Source organism: Elephas maximus, chromosome 11 (assembly GCF_024166365.1).
Source record: "Elephas maximus indicus isolate mEleMax1 chromosome 11, mEleMax1 primary haplotype, whole genome shotgun sequence".
In the NCBI taxonomy this organism is placed as follows: Eukaryota; Metazoa; Chordata; class Mammalia; order Proboscidea; family Elephantidae; genus Elephas; species Elephas maximus.
Window position 1 is genome coordinate 62,792,250 of NC_064829.1, and position 23,007 is coordinate 62,815,256.

General features: G+C 39.2%; 1 protein-coding gene across 1 annotated transcript in view; it reads right to left on the bottom strand.

Moving 5' to 3' along the window:
* Positions 1 to 22,493, bottom strand: part of MBD2 (methyl-CpG binding domain protein 2) — a 62,241-nt gene extending 39,748 nt beyond the window's left edge. The window contains exons 1-2 of the mRNA XM_049900353.1: positions 21,770 to 22,493; positions 7,772 to 7,931 (exon numbers count right to left, since the gene is read on the bottom strand). Of these exons, the coding sequence (XP_049756310.1) occupies positions 7,772 to 7,931; positions 21,770 to 22,314 (705 nt within the window). The 5' untranslated portion in view covers positions 22,315 to 22,493. The remainder of the gene's footprint in view (positions 1 to 7,771; positions 7,932 to 21,769) is intronic.
* Between the last annotated feature and the right edge of the window lie 514 nt (positions 22,494 to 23,007).

A 23,007-nucleotide genomic window follows, 5' to 3' on the forward strand; every position in this document is an offset into this window, starting at 1 on the left:
CTATGAGTTGGAATCAACCACACTGCAGTAGGTATTCCCTCTGCATGGACTGTTCTTCCCTGTTTTTTCTGTAGTTGGCTCCTTTTTGTCTTTCAGGCCTGCCTATAAAATTTGCTCAGAGAAATCTCTCCTGATCACTCAAATAGCTAGCCAGTCACTCTTACATTACTCTAATTCACTGAATAGAATTTACTGTTTTATCATTCCACTAGAATATAAGCTTCATGAACACAGAAACTTCCTCTTCTATATTCCCAGAATCTGGAATAATACTTGAGCTTATAGAATGTGATCAGAAATCTTTGTGGAATGGAGAAAACGTCTATTGCGTGTAAGGTCCTGTGTTTGCTATGCAGCCCCCCAACCTTGAGTGGCTCAAACCAGTTACAAGAGCTAAGTGGATAGTACTACAATTGATTGTAATCCACAATATCCATCTCAAAATCATTAGGAATGGAGTCATTTGTATTATCTGCCTCAAGATTATGAATGTAGGAGCGATAACACTTAGACTTGTTCTATTACTATTTAACATTAGCGAAGCTTTTTGATTTACATGGCCAGCATCCTCTTCTGAATCACACAGCTGGCCCTACCCAAGTGTCCCAGGGGAAGATAATCCTCAGTCTCCAGATGGTATTTCTGGCAAAATCACTGTCAATCATAGTGCCGTCAGCACGTGAAATAATGAGAAATAAAGAGGGCAAAGAATCTAGAACTAAGCAGATTGCCAAAACGAGATTAAGCCAATAAAACAAACTGTTTGTAGTATGTGGTAAGAAGCTTGTCATGTTGCTCTTAGAGCTGAAGAGTTCAGGAGGAATATCTTCTTCATTATGAACCTGAGAGCTTAGATCATCTCATTGAAACTAACTTGCCACAGTAATTTTTTCTTTTATAGTTACAAAAAAAAAAAAAAGAGAACAACCTAAATTTAGCACAGTGGTCTTATCAAACAACCCTGAGAAATCTCTGGAGAAAAACATACAATACGCCAAAACTTTGCATTTAATTTCAAGGGTTCATAAATCCCTGGCAGCCCAATGACAGGCCCTCTGGGTGGCCTTAGATCTTACATACTCTCCTTGGAAGAGTGGAACTGAAAAGACTGGTATGAAGATTAATCACACTTGAGGGCAAAGTGGAAAGGTCAATTCATAAGGATGTCAATGGGCAAGTTAGAGAGATGTGCCAAGGCTACTCCTTGGATGGGTTGCACAGAAACCCATAGCAACCTGGAGAAAAATAGAGCTAATTGATCTTGTAAACTAATAAACTTAGATGAAAACCAACTTTGCCCCAAATGATAAACTACTACTGTCCCTTAGGGATCTAAGTGAAGGAGTTAAAGGAGCACATGCTCCCCTCTGCAGCCCTGTGACAGTTGACTTTTGTAGAAGACTGAGCACTAAGGTCAGGAATAGTCAGTTTTCTGGGACTCAAGAGTTATACAGGTCACAGTTGCATAAGAAACATTCTGTAAATTTGTACATAACAATAATTCTGCAGAGGTATACATACCTCCTTTCTAAAAAGTCAGGATTGTAATATTTAAACTGTGTACTATCTTCTAGTAGTTATCAAAACTAATCCCATATGCCTCACATCTGTCTACCTAGGTAATAACCAAATGGCCATGTCTCTTAGATAACCCAATATCACTCACCACTCATCCTCTTCTTACCCCGTACACCCACCCCTTAATTCAGTGGCTCTCAAACTTTTTTAACCTCAACTAAGAGTAAGAATACATTTTACATCATGTACACACAAATGTGTATCATAAAAGCCTCATAATACTTATCCTGACTAAATATGATACTTATTTTTCATCCTATTATATTTCATATCCTAAAAATTTTAGTCATGAGCCATTACGCTGATTTAATAATCTTAAGCTTGAAAAACAATCCCATAACCTTACGCATTCCACCCTCAATCCTTATACCATGCACTCCTGAATGGCTGATCAGTAGGCTCTCCTATATTCTCAATATTTTTTCTAAACATTCTCTCCAGTTCCCGGTTTAGTGAAACTTGGCTGTCCCTAGAAGAAAACTACCTCCCCTAAAGTTCTTTCAAATGAGTTGTTTCTGCTTTCTCTCTTTCTTGTGTCATGTACCATGTACCAAGTGCATCAATTACCAATCAGAAAAAAAAAAATCAAAATCTTAAATTTTTAAAACAGAAAGCTATATTTTGTTTCTACTTTCTCATTTCCTAGAAATTCTTTGGCCCTTTTCATCCCTTGAAACTGATTATGCAAAGGTCACCACTCACTTTCTAATTTGAAAATCCAATGGCTAACACTACGAAGACTCCGTCCTCTTTGATCACGGCCTTTAACAAAAAATCTTCCCTAGCTTTTCGAACACCACATCCTCTTGATTGTCATACTACATCTCTGGAAATTCCTTCTCACTCTCAAGATTTATTCATTCATTTAATAAACATTCACCCACCTTCAATGTGCCAAGATACTTTTCTTCTGCCTGTCCTACAATTTGGGCAATACCAACATGTTCTGACAAACAGCAGCAGTTCTCAAAGAGAGGCCTGGGAATGCCCAGTGTCCAAAAGATCCTTCAGAAGTCCAAGAAATCAAAACTATTTTAACTCAATCTTCCTCATCCCATCTCCAAACTTACTCTTCCTCCTCTATTCCCTATCCAACACCCTCCAACAAGTAACCCAGGCCAGAATTGTAGTCATGCAACAATTCTCTCTACAATCAAACAGGTACTTATACCTACTAGTCTCTTCCCTTGATCCTCACTTCTCCGTACCTTCCGCCACAGCATTGATTCAGGCCATTATTTCTTCCCAAAATCACAACCGCCCAGTCTCCCCACTCCCAATTTCACCCCTTCTCAGATCCATTAACCACACTGCATCCCAATCTAATACCCAAATGATTTCCACCATCCCAACCTCCTCACTTAAGAGCTTCTCGAACTCCACAGATATTGTCTCCAAGATATATGAGCTCTCTACAAAAAATTGCTTATTATTTTGTTGAGGATATTTAAAACAAGCACCTTCTAGATCATTTGGATGCGTACCTAAAACCAGTCATACAGAATTCAAGTCTGTGTATATAATCACAATGGCATACTGCCTTAAATCAATTCATGAGAAGCGAATGATGGCAGACTTCATACTACAAGTGATTCCATCCAACCAAGAGAATATGATGCTCTGTATTTCCAAATGTCTCTAATTTGTGTGAACAGAGAAATGTGGTGACAGAACCGAGTCTTCCCATGGTATTAGCAGCATTGGCAAGCAAACTAAAAATAACTTGTCCCATACCATATTCATATTGTAATTTATAAAGTACAGCATATGTCACATTAATGTTAGGGAACTTATTAGTTTTGTAGCTTTTTATTTTGGTGGTGGTGCTACAAGCTAGAAACACAAGGAATTCAGTTTTATGTTTATACATCCAGAAGATGAAAATAAAAGGAATTTCTAGCAACCAAACTAAGCTAGTTGCAGCTCCCTGAACACATATTGCACTTAGAATCATTATACTGTTCTTTATTAAATCCTAATTTTTTCTAGGAACCACGATCTTGAGATGAACATTACTTGCTTCTTCAGCTTCCTTCTTAAAATGTGGAGGGTCACATCTCTGAGACCTTGATGCATCTCCTCTTTGAAAAATCAAAGCCTACATAAATGTCTAAATAATATCTTCTGTATTGCTTGAAAAGATTCCATAGATGTGTAGAACACATATAAGTCTATATTCACAAATCTGAACAGACTGCCTTTTTAACTTTTGAAGCAAAAGTTTTACTATTTTACTTAAATGTTGAGAGGCTATGCAGTTATATAATGTAGTCATTAGGCATATGTGACTAATTAATAAAATTAAAAATTCAGTTATTTAGTCACACTGGCCACTTTTCAAGTACTCAACAGTCACATGTGGCTAGTGGCTGCAATACTTTCATCCTCCCAGAAAGTTTTATTGGATAGTGCTGCTCTAAATCTTTTCTCTTTGGGTAAGAAAAACCAACAAATCTGTCTTGGAAAAAGCTAGAATGCTCCTTAAAAGTAAGGATGGCGAGACTTTGTCCCACTTACTTTGGACATATTATCAGGAGGGACCAGTACCTGGAGGTGAGAATGACATCATGTTTGGTAAAGTAGAGGGTCAGTGAAAAAGAGGAAGACCCTGAACGAAATGGATCGACACAGTGGCTACGACAATGGGCTCAAGTACAGCAACGACTGTGAGGACGGTACAGGACTGGTCAGTGTTTCATTCTGTTGTACAGTGTTGCTATGAGTTAGAACCAACTCCATGGCACCTAACAACCCAGAAAGCTTTTCATGACTTCAAATATCAACTCTACTTTGATGATCTCCAAATCTTTTTCTAGTCTTTTCTTATTAATTAACCTAATGGAATATCTTCAGTAACCTACTTGCTACCTCTACTCTACTTCGTCAGATGGAGATGGGAGTGGTGGCTGCAAATGGTTATGACAGTGGCAGGAGAATTACCCAGGTTCAATATAATCAAAGATGGAAAGGATTTTCAGGGAAAAATTAAGACTGAGTTTGAGACAAGCAGGAATAGGTTATTGTAAAACAGTAGGAGATATTAATGAAAAGATAGTACCCACTCAACCCCACTCACCCATCCTAAAAAAAAAAAAATACTTTGCAAGACCTTCAAAAGATATCTTTCCAATCACACCTGAAGATATTCACCACTAATAAAGTCACCTTTGATATGGAAAAAATACTAAAACCACAGCTTATAATCAGTCCATATAAACTACAATTTAGCCTGTTTCAAAGTTTATTTGTTAATACATCTCCAAGTCTTCCAAGATGGGAGTTAAAAAAAAAAACACCTCAAAAACAACATAATTATAGTATTGCACTTCAGCCATGTTTATAACTACATAGTAACACACTATCTCTGATTCTAAATAATCACTTTAAATCTCCCAACATATTGGTCATTGAAACTTTCTTTATACTGTACTGTTATAAAAAATATATAATACAGTCATTACTTAGCCAGAAATATGTTCTCTGCTTTACAGAAGTACTTAACATTTGTGTCGCTCCAAAAGAGTTTATTTCTAAAAAAGGCAAAACTTTGTTTTCTGACTACTTATCTAAAATCAGATGCAAAAAGTAAGACCATGCCCCCCACCCAAATTCAGATAGAAATCTTAAAAAAAAACAATGAAAATGAAAGCAATTCCAAAATAATATCTGGTATATTAATTTATTCATTGAACAAACATTTATTACCACTATAAACTTCTGGAAAGAGGTAGACACTAAATCAAATAAACACAAAGCATGCATTTATTAAGTATCTACCAGCTGCTAGGCTTTGGTCTAGAGATACAAAGACAAAAAAAAGACACAGTCCCTGCCCTCATGGAGCTCACAGTCTAGTTGAAGCAGACAAACCACCACGGATACAATGGCAAAGCACCAGGGAAGCATTATGGAAGAGGGATTGGTTCTGCCTGGAGTATGCAGGGCAGGCTTCACAGAGATGGAGACAATGGAGCTGGGCCTTGGATGAGGAGGAGTTCGCCATGGAGGGGAAGGGGGGAAGCACATTCCAAGCAGAGCAAACAGCGTATGAGCAAGCAGAATCTTGAAAGTACATGCCATGGTGCAGGATGATGAGTGGTCCAGCGTGGCTAGAGCATAAAAGTGCACACAAACTAAAGAGACGAATTAGTTTTTTTGGTTTTGTCTTTTAATGAATCATTAACTGTCAGAAAGTAAATCTTCACATTACGCTTAATGTAGCTAAACTGTGACTGATAACAAATAGGCCAATCTGAAAGTATTTCATTCACTTCTTAAATATTTGAGCCCCTTCTCTAAATGCCTAGCAATGTGGTTAAAATAACTACATTTTAAAAAAGCAGCTTTAGAATAAATTTTAATTTTCCTCTGTACACTTAAGAAGCAAAATAAACCTAGAATAAAGGTTTCTTTAAGCTGAAATTGGGGATCTTCACCTCTATACACACACAAGGTCCTAACTTGAGCTCCCTCTGCTCCTATCCCTATTTCTTATCCTTCGTAACATCTTCATAATGATCAACCCAAACATAGGCAAGAAATACAGAGGCAATTTCAGCCTTCCCTATCCATTCTGCCTCTCTAAATGAGGTTCGTGCCCACAAAGGCCCCTAAGGAAACCAATGCAAGGTATTATGATGTGAAAAAAGAATGCGTTCTGACCTCATACCAATTTCTGGAAATTAAACTTCCAATAGTAAAACAAACTATTAGTCCTGGAAGCTTTTCTGTATCTGGGTGATCTTCTCCAGTCCTACTACTATGAATACTATCTATGTGCTAATGACTTTCCAGCTCAGACCTCTCAATCAGTACAATCAACTGCATACATGACATTCTGAATAAAGACAGATATGAAACAGAGACCCCCATACCCTTCAGAAAAGTAAAAAGATGAGGAATAAGAGAGTTTAGATCAGAAAGTTTCCTCTCTGACATCGTTCACCAAAGATGCTTGCTATTTAGGAAGGTGGAACATATGCAAGGGGCAACAGGGAACGGAAAGGCACCAACATGTGTCAAATACTATAGGTAGTATTTTTACATGAACTCCCATTTACTCAATACAATGTTGCTAAAGGTAAGATCTTATTGCCTTTATTTTACAAATGAGAAACGTAAGGCCCTCAGAGGTTAAGAAGCTCAGCCAAGACTGTATCTGCTAATAAGTGGCAGAGTCACACATCAAACCATGCCTGGCTGGGTCCAAGGTTCTTTCCACTCTATTACATTGCCTCTGGGTTCCTACACAATACTTCCAAAGTGCAAGCAAGGTTCTACCAGTCATCTCCCCAGGAAAAAAAGCTCCTACTTCTCCCTCCACTATTCTCACACCCTGGGTGTGAGACAACTGTGGTGGCAACACACATACACACATATCTCTGAAATGCAGAGAAAGAAAAACGTGAGATAAAATGGTAAAGATCAGCTGGTCGTGAGGGAGGTGGGTGCGGGGGTGCATGCAGGGAATGGGGTACGTGCAGGGAGGGAGTGAGGGGCAGTGTGCAGAGGATGGGGGCAAGAAGTTTCTTTGTAAAGATATCTGGGTGTTTCAATACAGCTAAATTAATATAATTCAGAATGCTTATTTGCTTAGATTCCTAAACATTAAACTGTCAACTAACCAGCTCAATAAAAATTAGAGCTAAAAAAGCCAAAAATTTTAGAGCTAATGGAAAAATCTCCAATCACAATATTAGGATGAGACTATTACTCCTAAAAGCTAATATCGTCAACATCATTAAAAGTTGAAAATAAAAACATCCTCAAATCCTAAATCTAAAAAATTATATGTAATTATCAAGTATGTGGTAAGGATGCTTGCCAAGTTAAAATTTTGCCTATTTGGGGGGTAATGGGGACTATTAGGAAATAAATAAATCAAAAGGCCAATTAATCAATAAAGAAAATCTTCTGCAAATAATAGCCCCAACTGGCCAAAAGCGTGGCTAATGTATGTTGGCCTAGAGAGATACTGACATGTTTTCAATTATGCACAATTTACTACTGCTAATACCTACCTACATAAATACTGCCAGCTATGAGAAACTAAATCAGATTTAAAAATCGAATATTTTGCAGAGGAAGGGGGAAAGCATATTCAGGCAACCAAAATTCCAGTGACAATCTAAAATAAAAAATTTGCAGAGAACTTCTGAAATAGCATGCACATGCAGTAAGTAAATTAACCAACCTTATTCTGATTGAGAGGATCATTCCGCAGTCTCTGTTTGTTCTTCTGTAATTTACTAGGCATCATCTTTCCAGTTCTGAAGTCAAAACTGCTGAGGTCAACAGTGTTTCCCAGGTACCTTGCCAACTGAGGTTTGCTTCTGAACTTCTTACCACTTGGACTAGAAAAATAAATACAGATAAGGGTAACTGTATAAAAGACAATATTTAATACCAGACCTCTACAATACACCTTTTCTTCATGCCTTCCTTTCTGCCTCCAATTGTTACCATAGTATCATTTTAGGTAGGTCAATATTTTTAAAGAAATTTTAATGCTTTAAAGAAACTTCTTCAGTTCCCTGTAAGAAGGGATAATGTGTCACCTAATACAACGCTCCACTAGGCACAACACTGGACTCCTTAGCAGATGTAACCGCAGATTATCCCACTGGTCACTCACTCACCAACCACTGACAGAATCCTAACGCTAACTGCGTGCACAGCACAACACGCGTAACGCAAACATCTTCAACCTCGCGTACTTTCTTCTCCAAACTGACTTCGGAAATGCTATTTTTTCTGTAAGCATTGCACAGATGCCAGTAGTAATCAAAGAGCACCATCAAAATACCCTGAGCCAACATCCCTTGTTAAATATGTACATATGCCTACAAATACTTAGTATCCATATAATATTTGGGCTTATAACATTTACAATTAAAAAAAAAAAATCTTGAATGCCGGCAATATTTAAATGCTCCCAAATATAACTACTGAAACAAGGAAATTAAGGTAAACATTTGTAAATACATTTGAACTCATTTTGAACATATGTTTTGTTAGCCCAACTCGTACCTTAGAGAAGCAGAGCAAAAATAATTTACTTACAAGAAATACTGTCAAAGCTGGAAAACTACACGTCTCAGAATTACACAGAGGTTAACTAAACTAGTCCTTCACTTAAAAAAAAAATTTTTCCTATGTAGCAATGATCTGTAAAAAAAAAAATTTATATGAAGAATGTGCCCAGTCTTATCTAGTAAAATTTCTTAGCCAAATGTGATGGAATAAACTTAAAATCAGCATTGTATGTCACCAGAAAAGACTTAAGAGAATTCTAGAATACCTCTCATTCAAAGAAGCCAACATATTGTATATAGAACTTAATGTTGTAACAACTGACCATACAGAAAGGAAAATAACTGAACAGGAAGACAAAGGGGAAAAGGCAGGGAAACCAAGCAATAAAATACTCTCCTGTACAGCAAATTATTTCTCTCTGGGTCAAATCCAAAGGATACATCATGCCATCCTGTCACAAAAGCTATGGAATTCTGCTACTACAGACTTCAAAATAACTAAAGATACCATCAACATTCTTTCTCCACAACCACATGACCTAAGTATTCCTGAAACACAATTTAAGCTATACAATTCAGACTACAGATGAAGACAACCAGAGGGAAACATAATGGAACAGTGAAAAAAACAACCAGAACGTAACAGAGCAAGGAGTGTAGGGTTTAGCAAACCTCAACTTCAGTTCTAACACAGATCTCCAAATATGCTGCTCAGTATCATAAAATAAAACAGCCATGTGTAACACTCAATATTATCCAAAACTTAAATCATCTCCACCCATCACACACTTCCACCCCTAAACCTGATCTTCTTCTAGTACTCTCCATCTTTGTTAGTGACACCATTGTCCATCTAGTATCTGTTCATCCCAGCTAGAAGGCTAGATCATAATCCTTAATACTCCCGTCCCTCAGCCACACATCCAGTACCAAATTCTAAACTTTCAGACTCAGATCTGACAAAACGGTTTCACCACCTAAAGGAAAAAAAGCTGCTGTCAAGTCAATTTCGACTCACGGTGACCCCAATGTGTTACAGAATAAGCTCTTCCATAGGGTTTTCTAAAACAGCCAAGCACTAATCTCATTAAACTAGTAATAGCCATATAGTTCTTATAACTGGATATTAAAATTACTGTTAAACTAGTACACTGAGACCCGTGAAAGCAAGGAATTCGATGGGACTGCCTAGTCTTTCTGGGTCTCGCAAGTATTCCACCTTTGGTAGGGTACAATCTTACCACTTTTGCATCACTCGTTTTTGTGAAAAATATTTCATTTTTTCTTTTCTGATAGGTTATCACCTTACACATGTTCTAGCTTTCGAAGGTTTTACTGTAGTTCTGATAAACTATTTGATATACTTCAAAAAAAAAAAAAAAACCTGCACAAAATGAGTATTTCAAGTAGGTAAGGAAGCTTCTAATTATTTAAGATTAACTCAAAGGTGCAATAAAAGCTGAGCTCAAGAGTAGACCTTATTTAAAAAATGAAAACCAAACCCGTTGTCACCGAGTCGATTCCGGCTGACAGCAACTCTACAGGACAGAGTAGAACTGCCCCACAGGGTTTCCAAGAAGCTGCTGGTAGATTCAAACTGCTGACCTTTTGGTTAGCAGCCAAGCTCTGCTAACCACTGCACCACCAGGGCTCCAGGCCTTGTTTAGACAAAACTAATTTTCCAGAAGATAAGAATATTACGGTAGCAACTTTAAACAAAAAGATAAGCACTACTACTATTAGCATATGACTTAGAGTCAACTAGAAGGTCACTTCTGAGGGAACCTAACTGATCAACTTCACAAACTGGACCCCGCTATAAGTACTGGCTCCTTACATAAGAGTGGAAATGCCAGTTATCTACTGCAACTGAAAATATACTAGAGCGTCACTACAGCATTCCTCTACAGAACAAAACCCTTTAGAGGATAAATCAGACACTCTTCCTCCAAATCAAGGAAATGTAATTAAGTACCTGAGAACGCAATTAAAAGGCTATACTCATGAAATGTGATTGCATAGTACACGTTCTAGATTAGCAGTTTAATGTGGCTTAAAGTATTTCTTAAATGTATTATCTTAAAAATCAAATGGAAAGTACTGACACTCTCTAGGTCCCTGGGTAAAGCAAATAGTTTGTGCTCGACTACTAGCCTAAAGGTTAGTGGTTTGAACCTACCCAACAGTACTGAGGAAGAAAGGCCTGGTGATCTGCTTCCATAAAAATTACAGCCAAGAAAACACTATGGAGCAGTTCTACTCCGTAACACATGGGGTTGCCATGAGTAGGAATCTACTTGATGATAAGAGTTTTGGTTTTTGGTTTGACACTCATTACTGCTAGACTGGAAACCCTGGTGGCATAGTGGTTAGGAGCTATGGCTGCTAACCATAAGGTCGCAGTGCAAACCCATCAGGTGCTCCCTGGAAACTCTACAGGGCAGTTCTTTACTCTGTCCTATAGGGTCCCTATGAGTCGGCATCCACTCAATGGCAACGGGTTTGATTTGTTTTTTTTTTTTTTACTGCTAGACTAAATTAGCAATGAAGGAAATGGGACAGAAGTTAAATTTTAACTATTAGCATATCCAAAAGGAAGTCTGAATATCAACTGGTATTCAATAATCTCTTATTCATACTGAATCACTACTTCCCGTCATAAAGATGGAATTCCATTAAGCATCTATATTGGATAGCTACAAGTGCTTGTCACATATATTGGTCCCTTCAGAAAACAGGAGAAGCATTTTCTTTTTCTTAAACACTACAGCTTGTACATGGTGTTATAAGGAAAGTCAACCCAGCTGCTCCAAGGGATTTTAAGACCAGGGACCTTTCTCTGCATGAGTGAAAAGCAAGCATATAGTGGGCAAGGCACAAGGCACTGTTTCAGCAGAACTTCTGCCCATTTGAGACAAATCCCTTAAAAACAGTAACCTGACTCTGGAAGTGAATAACTGGGGAAGTAAATGCTACAAGAACAAAAAGAACAAATGTCGTTTAAACTCTGGTCTTAGAGTGACACAGTCATCGTTCTGCTCTCTAAGATGGACGCTGCGGCTCTCAGTCTCAGAAACACCATTATCTAAAGTGACTAAGCTTTTATTTTAAAATCATCAAGTCATAACTTAGGGAAATTACTTCTCTTAACTCCAGCAGGCTAGTGGAGAGTATTAGTCAGTTTCAGTTTACTATGCCCAAAGTGATTATTTCTAATCTCAGTAATTAAATACTAATATTTCATTTTCGACCACAAGAAAACTTCCCTACAAGCTGCCCCCTAGGTAGGCCATCACTGAACCACTTCTGATCACACCTTTAACTCCTCCTACCCACTATTTAAACACCCTGAGGAAAAGAAATGACTAAGTGTAATTAAATGAAAACTAACAACATGAGTTGTATTTTTCCAGTTGTTACAAGAACATTTCATCAGTTGAACAATGTCTTTGCCTGCTTTCATTTCTATTCAGGGCTTAATGGAACTCTTAAACCTAACTCTAAGAGATTTTAAAGTACAGATTATCTAAGAGAAAGAAATTTTATCTGATGCTTATTTTCAAATCCAAAGAAAATTTAATTGATACATCAGAAATACTTAAGATTATGGTCACTTTAATTTAGTGGTCTTCACATGTTGCCATGCTATAAACTCAACTGTAATCACCATTAACTGAAATAGACAACCATGCTATGCCTTACCAGTCTGTGAAGCAAAAATGAACTGTTAAAGAAGGCCTGCTGCTTGCAGGTGAAACTGTACTCTGAAACCATCCCTTTAGTACATCAGAATATATTTTTTCATGTTACTTCAGTTATTTTTTTTTTTTCAGTTATATGGATAATCATGATATTTTGTCAAACCATTCTGAGCAGACCTGAGGTCTAAGCAAATATAATATAGATATTTCTAATCAATTTCTAACAGGATGAACTGTGGGGGTGGCAGTGATCAGAGTAGAATATGATGAACAGGCCTGTGAGTGGTGAGGGGGATCAGGGATGGCAGATGGTCAGCTACACGGTTACACAGTGTTCAGAAGTGCGTCACCACCTAACAATATCAGGAAGTACTTTGTGAGGAATAAAAATCCTCACACTGAAAATTCTATAAACCATAGCATTAAAAAAGTCTGAGAATAAACATCAACTATTCCTTTTTTTTTTTACCTTTTTAAATATTAAAGCTTACTTGTTACGTATCATCCTCCCAAGATGATACAAAAGCAATTTTTGATGGTAGATTTTTAAGGCAAAGGATAATTTTTTTAAAAAAAATATTAAAGGAGAAATCATAAGTTCCACAGTTCCTTTCAGGTCTAAAATTCCATATAAATATATACTATACACACAAGAACACTACACACACATCATTTTAAAGAGAAATAACAATATTTACTTCAGTTATTCAATATGTCTAGGAGCCCTGGTGGCACAGTGATTAAGCACTCGGCTGCTAACTGAAAGGTTGAAGGTTCAAACTCACCAACTGCTCTGCAGGAGAAAGATCTGGCAGTCTGCTTCAAGAAAAATTAGAGTTTCAGAAACTCTATATACAAGGCAGGCTGTGGTACATCAGGGGACCAAGGCAGCATACAGTACAGTCAGGCCTATCTACAGCCAGCCTTAACCAGAATAGAAGTCTCTGGGATCACATATGAGAGAGAAGTATTAATCATTTGCTTCCTTCAGTAAGCATCTATTAAGATGCCTTCCATGTACCAGAGGCTTCCAAAATGAATCCAACTCATCCCCTAAACTGGAGGAGGTTCAGAATCTGGTGGGCTACAAACACTTACCAACTCTTTTTGACAGCAAATGTGCTAAGAGTTAACAGAATTATGTTCAGAATGTCACAGAGGGTACCTAATTCCACTAGGGCCTCCAGGAAAGGTTTTTTTAAATTGGTACATACAAGTGCATATACGTAAAAAAGAATTTTAAAGACATTCACCCTCGCTTTATCTATGGATTCTTCCAGTACAAAAAGATCAAGAAAAAGAATACTAAGATACTTCATTCAAAACTGCATGTTCTCGTTGTGTGCAGTCCAGTCAATTTCAACTCACAGCAACCTTACAGCATAGAGTAGAACTGTCCCATAGGGTTTCCTGAGCGGTAATCTTTATGAGAGCAGATCTCTAGGTCTTTTCTCCCCAGGAACAGCTGGTGGGTTTGAACTGCCAACTTTTCAGTTTGTAGGTGAGCATCTTAACCACTGCACTACCAGGGATCCTTCAAAACCACATATAACCATTCATATACCAAAGCAAGTTATCCTCCCTGATAATAATTTGAGTCTGTAAAACTTCATATTTTATATGGATAGATCACAAATGACTGTAGTTTCACAATTTCACCTAAATGTTTAAGGTTACACAGAAAAAAGGCTGGTAGAAAACTTTTCAATATGTTAACAGTCCTTTACACATTTTTGTACTTCGCAAATTTTCTATGAAGATTAACATTCTTTTCTTTAAAAGGGAAAGAGGTCATTTTTCCTAACATTTGTAAATCATTCATAATTGTTCCCGACAAATGCTAAGTGCTCAATTTTAAAAACTAATTTTAAATTTTATCTACTATTGATTTTTATATTTGCACTGAGCTTATATACATTAAGTTCCCAAACAAGAATCTGAATTTATATTACAATAGGGAAAAAGACAGTCTTGACAGCCACAGCTATAATTCAAATTTCACTCTATTCCATATTTTTATTCTCCTTCCTTAAGAATGTTTTGGTTTTTTGAAGGTCTGATGAAATTAATAAAACTTCATTTGACAATCTCCCCAATCATTTCTTAGTGGAGGTGGCAAAGAGCAACAAAAAGACCATAAGCTAGAGCTGCAAAGAATATTCCAAACCAAACAGTAAATCCATGATAAAAGCTGATCGTTTATTTCTAGTTCATCATGCAGGTCTTGATAAGACGTAAAACATAAATAATAATAACAGTAATAAAAAAATATCACCTCCTTTGCAAATCACCTGTTACGTTCCATTAATTAAAATTAAATTATGACTACATATTTCATATGAGATTTTTAAAAGCAATCTGAAAAATCATCTGTAAATATCTACTGTAGATTATTTTTAGAATGTCTGTGTATCAGTTCCTTTTGAGCTATGTATTTCCTCCAAAAACTAACAGGTATGGGGGGTGTGCTGGTAGGTGAACCTTTGCATGTCAGAGTTCAAAAATTAAATGTAGGGCAGATGCAATGTTGCACCCTAACAAAAATTTGTATAAAGCATCACCAAAAGACAGGATTGTTAAAAAAAATAGTGATGATTCAGCTGAGAGAATAATCAGAGCATAATTTCCACCACACTTATTTGTCTTCCAGTTGGAAACCCTGGTGGCGTAGTGGTTAAGAACTACAGCTGCTAACCAAAAGGCTGGCAGTTCAAATCCACCAGGCACTCCTTGGAAACTCTATGGAGCAATTCTACTCTGTCCTATAGGGTCACTATGAGTCAGAATGGGCTCAACGGCAATGGGTTTGGTTTTCGGTTTAGTTCTGGATCTAGGCTTTAAACAGGCAATATTAATAGAAAAGACTAAAAGCAAGAAGACTTTCTACTACACAATAAGCACTCAATATTGGATTTACTTCAAACTAAAGAGAATTTTTTTTTAATTAGTCTCGAGTACATTTCCACTCAACTCAACTCTGAAAGATGCATTTGAGCTACTGTTTTTTGTAGGAACCATATAAAACAAGCCTGTGAGCTACAGTCTGCAAGTCATAACTTGATTTTTTCTATTTTAAGTGAAAGCTTTTAAAATAAAGAAGAACCTATAGTTTGCCCCTTAGGGAATATATGTTGCCTATCTGAATGGCTGAGAAATAACAGGGTCAATCCTAGGTTGAGCATACATCAAAAAAATACATTTCTGAATAAAATAATCACTCTTATTACCCAAAATAATACTGTTTTAACTGTGTTAATTTACCACAATTTTTTTCATTTTTTCTCCTCCAACATTACTTAAAGCTTGAGGTCATCTTTTGGTACAATGGTTTTACCACCAAACTGGATTTAAATCTATCCTTTGACAACTCCTGGTTGCAAGTATAAGAGCAAATAATTACATTATTTTAGTGACACACCAAGCTCAATAAAGTGGATTAGGCATGAGGTCTTGTAGTATTTGAAAATGTAAGGAAGGATCTCTGAGAGGCAGAGCATGGAGGTTGAGCATTCTGAGGTCAGCCTGTCTGAGTCAGAGTTCAAACCACACTTAACCAGGGGTACAACTTTGAGCATATTACTTAACTTCCCTATGCTAATTTCACCAGCTAGTAAGACAGAGATAATTACACCTCATAGAGTTATAAGAATCCAGTGAGATAATACATGCATGTAAAGCATTTAAGAAAATAATATTAATAGCTGCCAAAATTACAAGTGTGGCACAAAATAGTGCCACATGCATTGAGAATTTAGGCACACAAGACCCTATACTACATCACCAATGAAATTCAAATGCTGAGTCTTTACTCTGTGTCTGGCACTGTGCTATGGACTATGAGCACCTTATTTACTATTTGTTATATTTCTATAATGTTAATAATACATTAATAATTTAGTTATTACCTTTATAGTGTTAATAATAAAGAGCCCTGGTGGAACAGTGGTTAAGCACTCAGCTGCTAACCACAAGGTTGGCGGTTCAAACCCACCAGCCACTCCACAGAAGAAAGATGTGGTAGTCTGCTTCCATAAAGATTTACAGCCTAGGAAACCCTATGGGGCAGTTCTACTCTATCCTACAGGGTCACGATGAGTCAAAATGGACTCAATGGCAACAGGTTTGGTTTTGGTTTGTGTTAATAATAATATCCAAAACCCCAGAAAAAGGCTTTGTGTCCTTCAACAGTACCCTCACTTTAATGATGAAAATTACATGCTTGAAAAATTTTAGATTTAATAAGAAATCTCAACCAATTTCATCCCAACACAACACCACAGTATTGTAAATAAAGCAAAAGCTAAGAAATCATTCAAGGCTTGTTTTGCAAAATTTTGAGTGTCATGTCAATTGGAAAACACTTATTTAGCATCTGTGTCTTTAGCACAGTGCCCTGTGAGAAAGAAGAGAGCTATATGAAAAAACCACAGGTTCTGTGCAAATGAATATGGAGACTAATACAGGGAACATCTAGTTTAACTACATAGGAATAACCAGAAAGAAAATGGTATGGGGGAGGCCAGTTTATTGAAAGCCAAAGAAGATTTTAACATAAATATATAAGAACTGTGATAATGGGTCTCTACCCTGGTCCATTCAGCCAATTTTCTCCAACAAAGGCTACAACGTGGGAGAGTCTTCCCTCCCTACCAGGCCAAAAAAAAAAAAAAAAAGAGCTTGGTTGAAATTTTTATGATTCAGAACTCATCCCCTCAAAGCATCACACCAGCCTTTAGTAAAAAATGGTATATACCTTTACATTTTTAATCTATTTATATGTTCAGCCCATACAATTATTTCCCTTAATCCTAAACTGATCTTAGGCTTCAAGATATTCATCCTACTGTTCTGGAATTCGACCTGTATAATACAATAAGTTACAACCACCTGTCGTCTAGTTGATTTCAACTCAGGGCAACCTCATGTGTGTCAAAGTAGAACTATGCTCCGGAGGGTTTTCAATGACTGACTCTTTGGAAGTAGATGACCAGGCTTTTCTTCCGAGGCACCTCTGAGTACGACACAACTGTCAGACTTTCGGTCAGTAACTAAGCATGTCAACTGTTTGGACCATCCAGGGACTCCCCTGTGAGCTATAGGGGCAATCATACCCATTTTACAAATGGGGAAGCCACAGCACAGGGAAGTTAAGTGATGTGCTCAAGGCTGCACCACTGGTAAGATGGAACACCAACCCCAGAGCTCTGAACTCCTGTGCCCTGCTGCTTTCCCTAGAGACCCCTACTTTTATCAGTATCACTCATGATTTTATAGACCTCAATTACACTTCCTCTGAGTTCTCTTCTTTCCAGACCAAGAAAATATTTTTAGTCTCTGTTCATGCACCTGCTCTGTATGTTATTTTAATTGTTCTCGACTTCCATTTTATCTTTTTTTCAGAGAAAAGTTCAGAGCTACATATGATATTTCAGGGGCAAATGCATAATTTTGATAAAAAGTCAAAAATGTTTACTAGTCTGCTTCCAATATCCAACTAGTGGATGTTTTATGATAGCAACTATAATAGTTCACCATGGCTCCCTTGTTTTTAATGCAGGTTATAAACTAGAATCTAGAACCGAACAAATTTAGACTTGATAAACAAGAAAAGATATAGCTACTAAAGGTTCCTATGCAGAGGACAACCATATTTCAAAAAAAAATCTATCTACAAGTATTATGCAGGAAACCAAACACCAGAAATGACAAGCATTAAGTAGACCAATTAGAAAATGACTGTTCAAATAATGGGTTTAAATGATGGTCAAGGAACTTTCTCAGAAACTATACAAATGGATCCAATGCCTTATCAAACCACACCCTTTTTAAAAAGACACTTTGGATGATAATATATGAACTGCCACAATACTATCAGTAATTCTGACAGAAGCCATAATTATACTGCGTAACTCGCAATCAGAGGCACGCCTTCCTATGAGAACTTGGCAGATTCAGGAAGCAGTCAAAAACATTCTACCAAAATTTGAGCTTTCTCCATGAGCTTAATTTCAGCCCAATTAATAAGTGCCAGCCACACCCTACGTTAACAGGCACAGATTTGTATAAATTAATCTCCCTAAAAAAAAAAAAAAATCTCCCTAGGGGTAGGCTAATTCAGGGGTTAGCATTATTAGAATCTGTGTGAACAGCTGGGTGCAGATGTTCACATTACCAATGGGAAAGCTAACTCTTAACCCACCTGTTAACAGATATGGCAGATGTTTTGTGAGCTACTGGTTTTTTTAAGGGCAGAATGGTATATAGAGACACTGATATGTAAAGCAGTAACACCGTAAATTGAAAAATAATCACTGAAAGCTGAAGTCACAAGTCAGCCTAACTACTGTATCACATCATGCTGCATGTATCCTGTTGTTAGCTGCTGTCAAATCAGCCCCATATTCATGGCAACCCCATACAAAATGGAAGTGAACTGTTGTGATCCATAGGGTTTTCACTGGGTGACATTTGGAAGTAGATCTCCAGGCCTTTCCTTCTAGTCTGTCTTAGTCTGGAAGCTCCGCTGAAATCTGTTCAGCATCACAGCAACATGCAAGCCTCCACTGACACTGACAGACAAGCGGTGGCTACGCATGAGGTGCACTGGCCAGGAATCAACCCAAGTCTCCTGCGTGGAAGGCGAGAATTCTACCACTCAGCAACCACTGCCCTCACATGAATCCTGTGGTTGTTGTTGCTAGCTGCCAACTCGTGACGGCTCTGAGTGCAGAGTAGAACTCTCCAAAGAGTTTCCAAGTTGTGACCTTTCAGAAGCAGATCGCCAGGCCTGTCTTGAGAAGCGCCTCTACTTGGGTTGGAAACGCCAACCTCTAGACTAACAGCCGAGTGCTTAGGCATTTGTGCCACTCAGGGACTCCTCACATGTATCCTACTGCCTTAGAACATAATCTTGTAGAAGGAAATCAAGGTTAGATGATAAGATCCTGCACAGTACCTAACACTTTTAGGTGGTCAATAAAAAACAATAAATAACACTCCTTTCAGTTCTGAATCATACACGTGGCATAAATCTGCTCATGTGTGTCCTTTCCATTTTGCATAGACAAGTAAAAAGAAAATTATACAGCGGTACCTCATAAAAAAACTAATTTTAGTAAGTAACTATCACTATACTGGTTGTGATTCACCTTAAGATAAATCTATTTAGAAAGTTGCTTTTAAATTGATCATATTGGCTTTTCTACTATATTCATTGAGTTTGTATAAAAAAGCTAACATCAAAAGATTTACAGCACATCCAAAAAAATGCAAAGCAACAAGTCAGAACGGGTACTACAGTAATTTGACTTTCCAAAATAACTGTGTCAGCTACTGCAAGGAAAACAACAAAAAAGCTGTGCAGTAACCAAAAGTTAGTTTGAACAAGTACGTTATCTCAAAAACCGACCAACCACATCCCAGGAGATCTGCCACGGGGAGCGAGAATTCAGACTTTAAGATGCTCTACTGACAAAAGACTAGTTACCTACTCTCCAAAAACTTCACATACAGAAAGTTCTTTTCAAATATAATTGCCTGTTACAAGACATCAGCCATAGTTCATGGCAGGTTATGCATACTGCCTCCTTAGAAAAAACACCAAACGGGCTGTTAATGAAAGAATACACAGAAGTGAACAATTATAAATAGTACTAAGGGGCCTTGAGAGGAGTGGCCATTTTTTCCATAATAACGTTCTTAGCATTATTATTGAAGTAAATTAAACATTAAATGATGGGGAAATACAAAACAAGATAATCAAATTAATATATTTATTTAAAATAAGTTTTCTATTTTATCATTTGAGATTTCAAGATTAGTCTTGGATCAAGAGAAAAAATAAGTTTTATTTCAACACCACTTTTTTTTTTGCACTTGACAAGGTTGAACAAATTTACTGAAACTACTCATATATTTGAGCAGCCATCAGGGATATGTTCGTATTTGCATTTTACAGCAGCAGTGATGATATCCTTGTGTGTGTGTGTGTGTACATATACACACACATGTGTGTATTTTTTAATTTTTAATTCTATTTAAGTGTGTTGTCAATTCATAAATATCATATCATGTACGTACACACATTTTTCCAAGGGCAATGCATTAACCTACTTGATGAAGAAAAAAAGGAACTCCTTAATAACATTACTGAAACCCTTCTTCCTAAATGGCTGACAGCAACCAGCTCCAACACTCAACTATATGGCCTGAAAAATGCTTCAATCAACCCACAAACACACCCTCCACAGCCACTGAATAGAACATGCTTATATGCCCTTCTATAAATAGCTGGTTTCTAAGAAAATTCAGTGAATTTGTATATAATTCCACTGACATCAACAGCCCCAGACACCTTTCTGAGCTTACTGGGTCATCTACACTAAAAATATGGGGAGCATAACCACAGGATTGCAAGATCACATTAAGATGAAAAATCTTGAATCATCTAGGCCAGGATTTCTCAATCTTGACATTAGTGACATATTGGGCCAGAAAATTCTTTGTTGTGGGCTCTGTCTTGTGTATTATAGGAAATTTAGCAGCATCCCTGGACTCCACCCACTAGATGCCAGTCACCCTCTCCCCAGCTGTGACAACCAAAAATGTCCCCTGACACTGCCAAATGTCCTTGGGGGGGGGAGGTGCAAAATTGCCCCCAGTTGAGAGGTTTAAATGGGGGAAGCTGTAAATAATGACTTGGAGAAGGAGGGGAACTACCCTCAAGTACGCAAAGTTACAAAACTCAGAAGGAGCTAAAAGACAAGGATTGTGACTGAAAGCTAAAGGTGGAGAAAATATCCTAAAAATATGTGTAGAATATCAAGAGATGTATATTAGAATCATTATGGGTGATTCTTGGAACAACCACGCTCTACACAATACACTTTTGGGAGGGGAGGTCAGGAGATCACATGTTATTAAGTCTAAACTTACTACAGTGTTTCTCAAAAGAGAGTATGTCCTGCAACAACAAGGGAGTTCCAAGAAACTTCAGGCAGTCCAAATAACTACATCACAGGAAACTTTCCTGACTCTCCCGAAGTAACCAAAACCTTGTTACTGCAGACAGCTAATTCTTCCACATGTGTATGATTAAACACTCTTAGATGATGAATCTGGGACAGGCTGGGACAGAAGCCAACAGTGACTGGGTTTTATAGTTTCGATGAATTACACCTTCTTTTAACCCTTCAGTGGACAAACTATCCCTGCCAGAATAACCCTTTCTTGGCAAACCAGTTTCCCTCCTCTGACACCTTCAACGAAGACTCTCTCCTTTGGGCCCTCACCTTTCAAACACTGTACCTGTCACTGCACAGGGCTCAACTGTCACCCCGGGGCTTGGGCCACAATCACCGGACCCCTGCCCTTCAATCTCTTATCCCGAGCCCGACCAGCTCTTGACCCTTGACCCCAGCCTGACCCCGCGGCCCCTCCCCGTCCCTGGGGCGGTACCTGAAGTAGTAGACATCGCTCTTGCCGGCACTGAGCCCAGATTTTCGGATCACTTCCTCCTTCTTCCATCCGGGGGGGAGGGCCGGGCAGTCCATCCTTTTCCCGCTCTCCGTGGCCCGGGGTCCCCTGGGCCCCGGCCCCGCGCTCCCCGACGGGAAAGGGACCGGCTCCCGCCGGGGGGCGCCGCCGCCACCGCTGCTGCCGACGCAGCCGCCGCTGCCGCCGTCGCCGCCAAGGCCGCTGCCGCCGCTCGGGGGACGGCCGCGGCCCCGGCCCCGGCCCCGGCCCCGTCCCCGGCCACGGCCACGGCCCCGGCCACGGCCACAGACGCCGCCGCCCCGGCCCGCCTGCTTCCACCGCCCCCGGCCACGGCCGCCGCCCCGAGCGCCTTCCCTGCGCACGCCGCTCACCGGGGACGGGGCGAGCGCGCTGCCCTGGCCCCCCTGCTCTATGGCGGAGTCGCCGCCAGCGCCGCTGCCGCCCGCCGCGCTCTCCCCCTCCTCCTGCTCCGGGCAGCAGCGGCCTCCCCCCGGGTGCGCGCGCATCCAGCCCCCTCCCCAGCCGGCGCTGCGCTTCTTCCGTAACCGAGCCCTTGGAATCCCGGAGACCCGCCCCGCCCGCAGCGCGGCGCGCGGGGGACGCGCGCAAGCATCATAGAGCGGCCGCGCACAGAGCGGCCCTCCTGCCCGGGGCGTGGCCCCGGCCGCGCCTCTTAAGTCCTCCAAGCACCCTGGGCAGCCATCTTGTCTCCGCCTCCTCGGGGACCCGCCCCCGCTCCTCCCCCGGCCGCGCCCTTCCGGCCTCCCCCCTACCGTGCCCCCCCCCCCCGCCCCGTACATCCCCAAGGGAGCTCTGAGCAAGGAAGGCTCGGTGGGCCGTTGAGTACCGAGTCGCTTGTGGAGGACTGTCAACGTGACTGCGGTTATTCGTTTCAAATAGGGTTAACCGCCCACATTATGTGATTTTTTTACCTACATTTACTCCCAATTAATGAACAAAATATATGTGAATTTATAGTCAATAATTTGACTGTTAACGTTGTTTAGCTGGGTGATAAATACCGACTTTGATGACACAGTAAGTGGTTTGTGATTGGTTACTAACTGAAAGGTTGGTGATTCAAATTAACCTACCGGTGCTGCAGAAGAAAGGCCTGGTAATCTACTTCCATAAGTTTACCAAAAACAAACCTGGTGCCTTGCCATTCTTGCCATCCAATTCATTCTGACTCCTGGCAA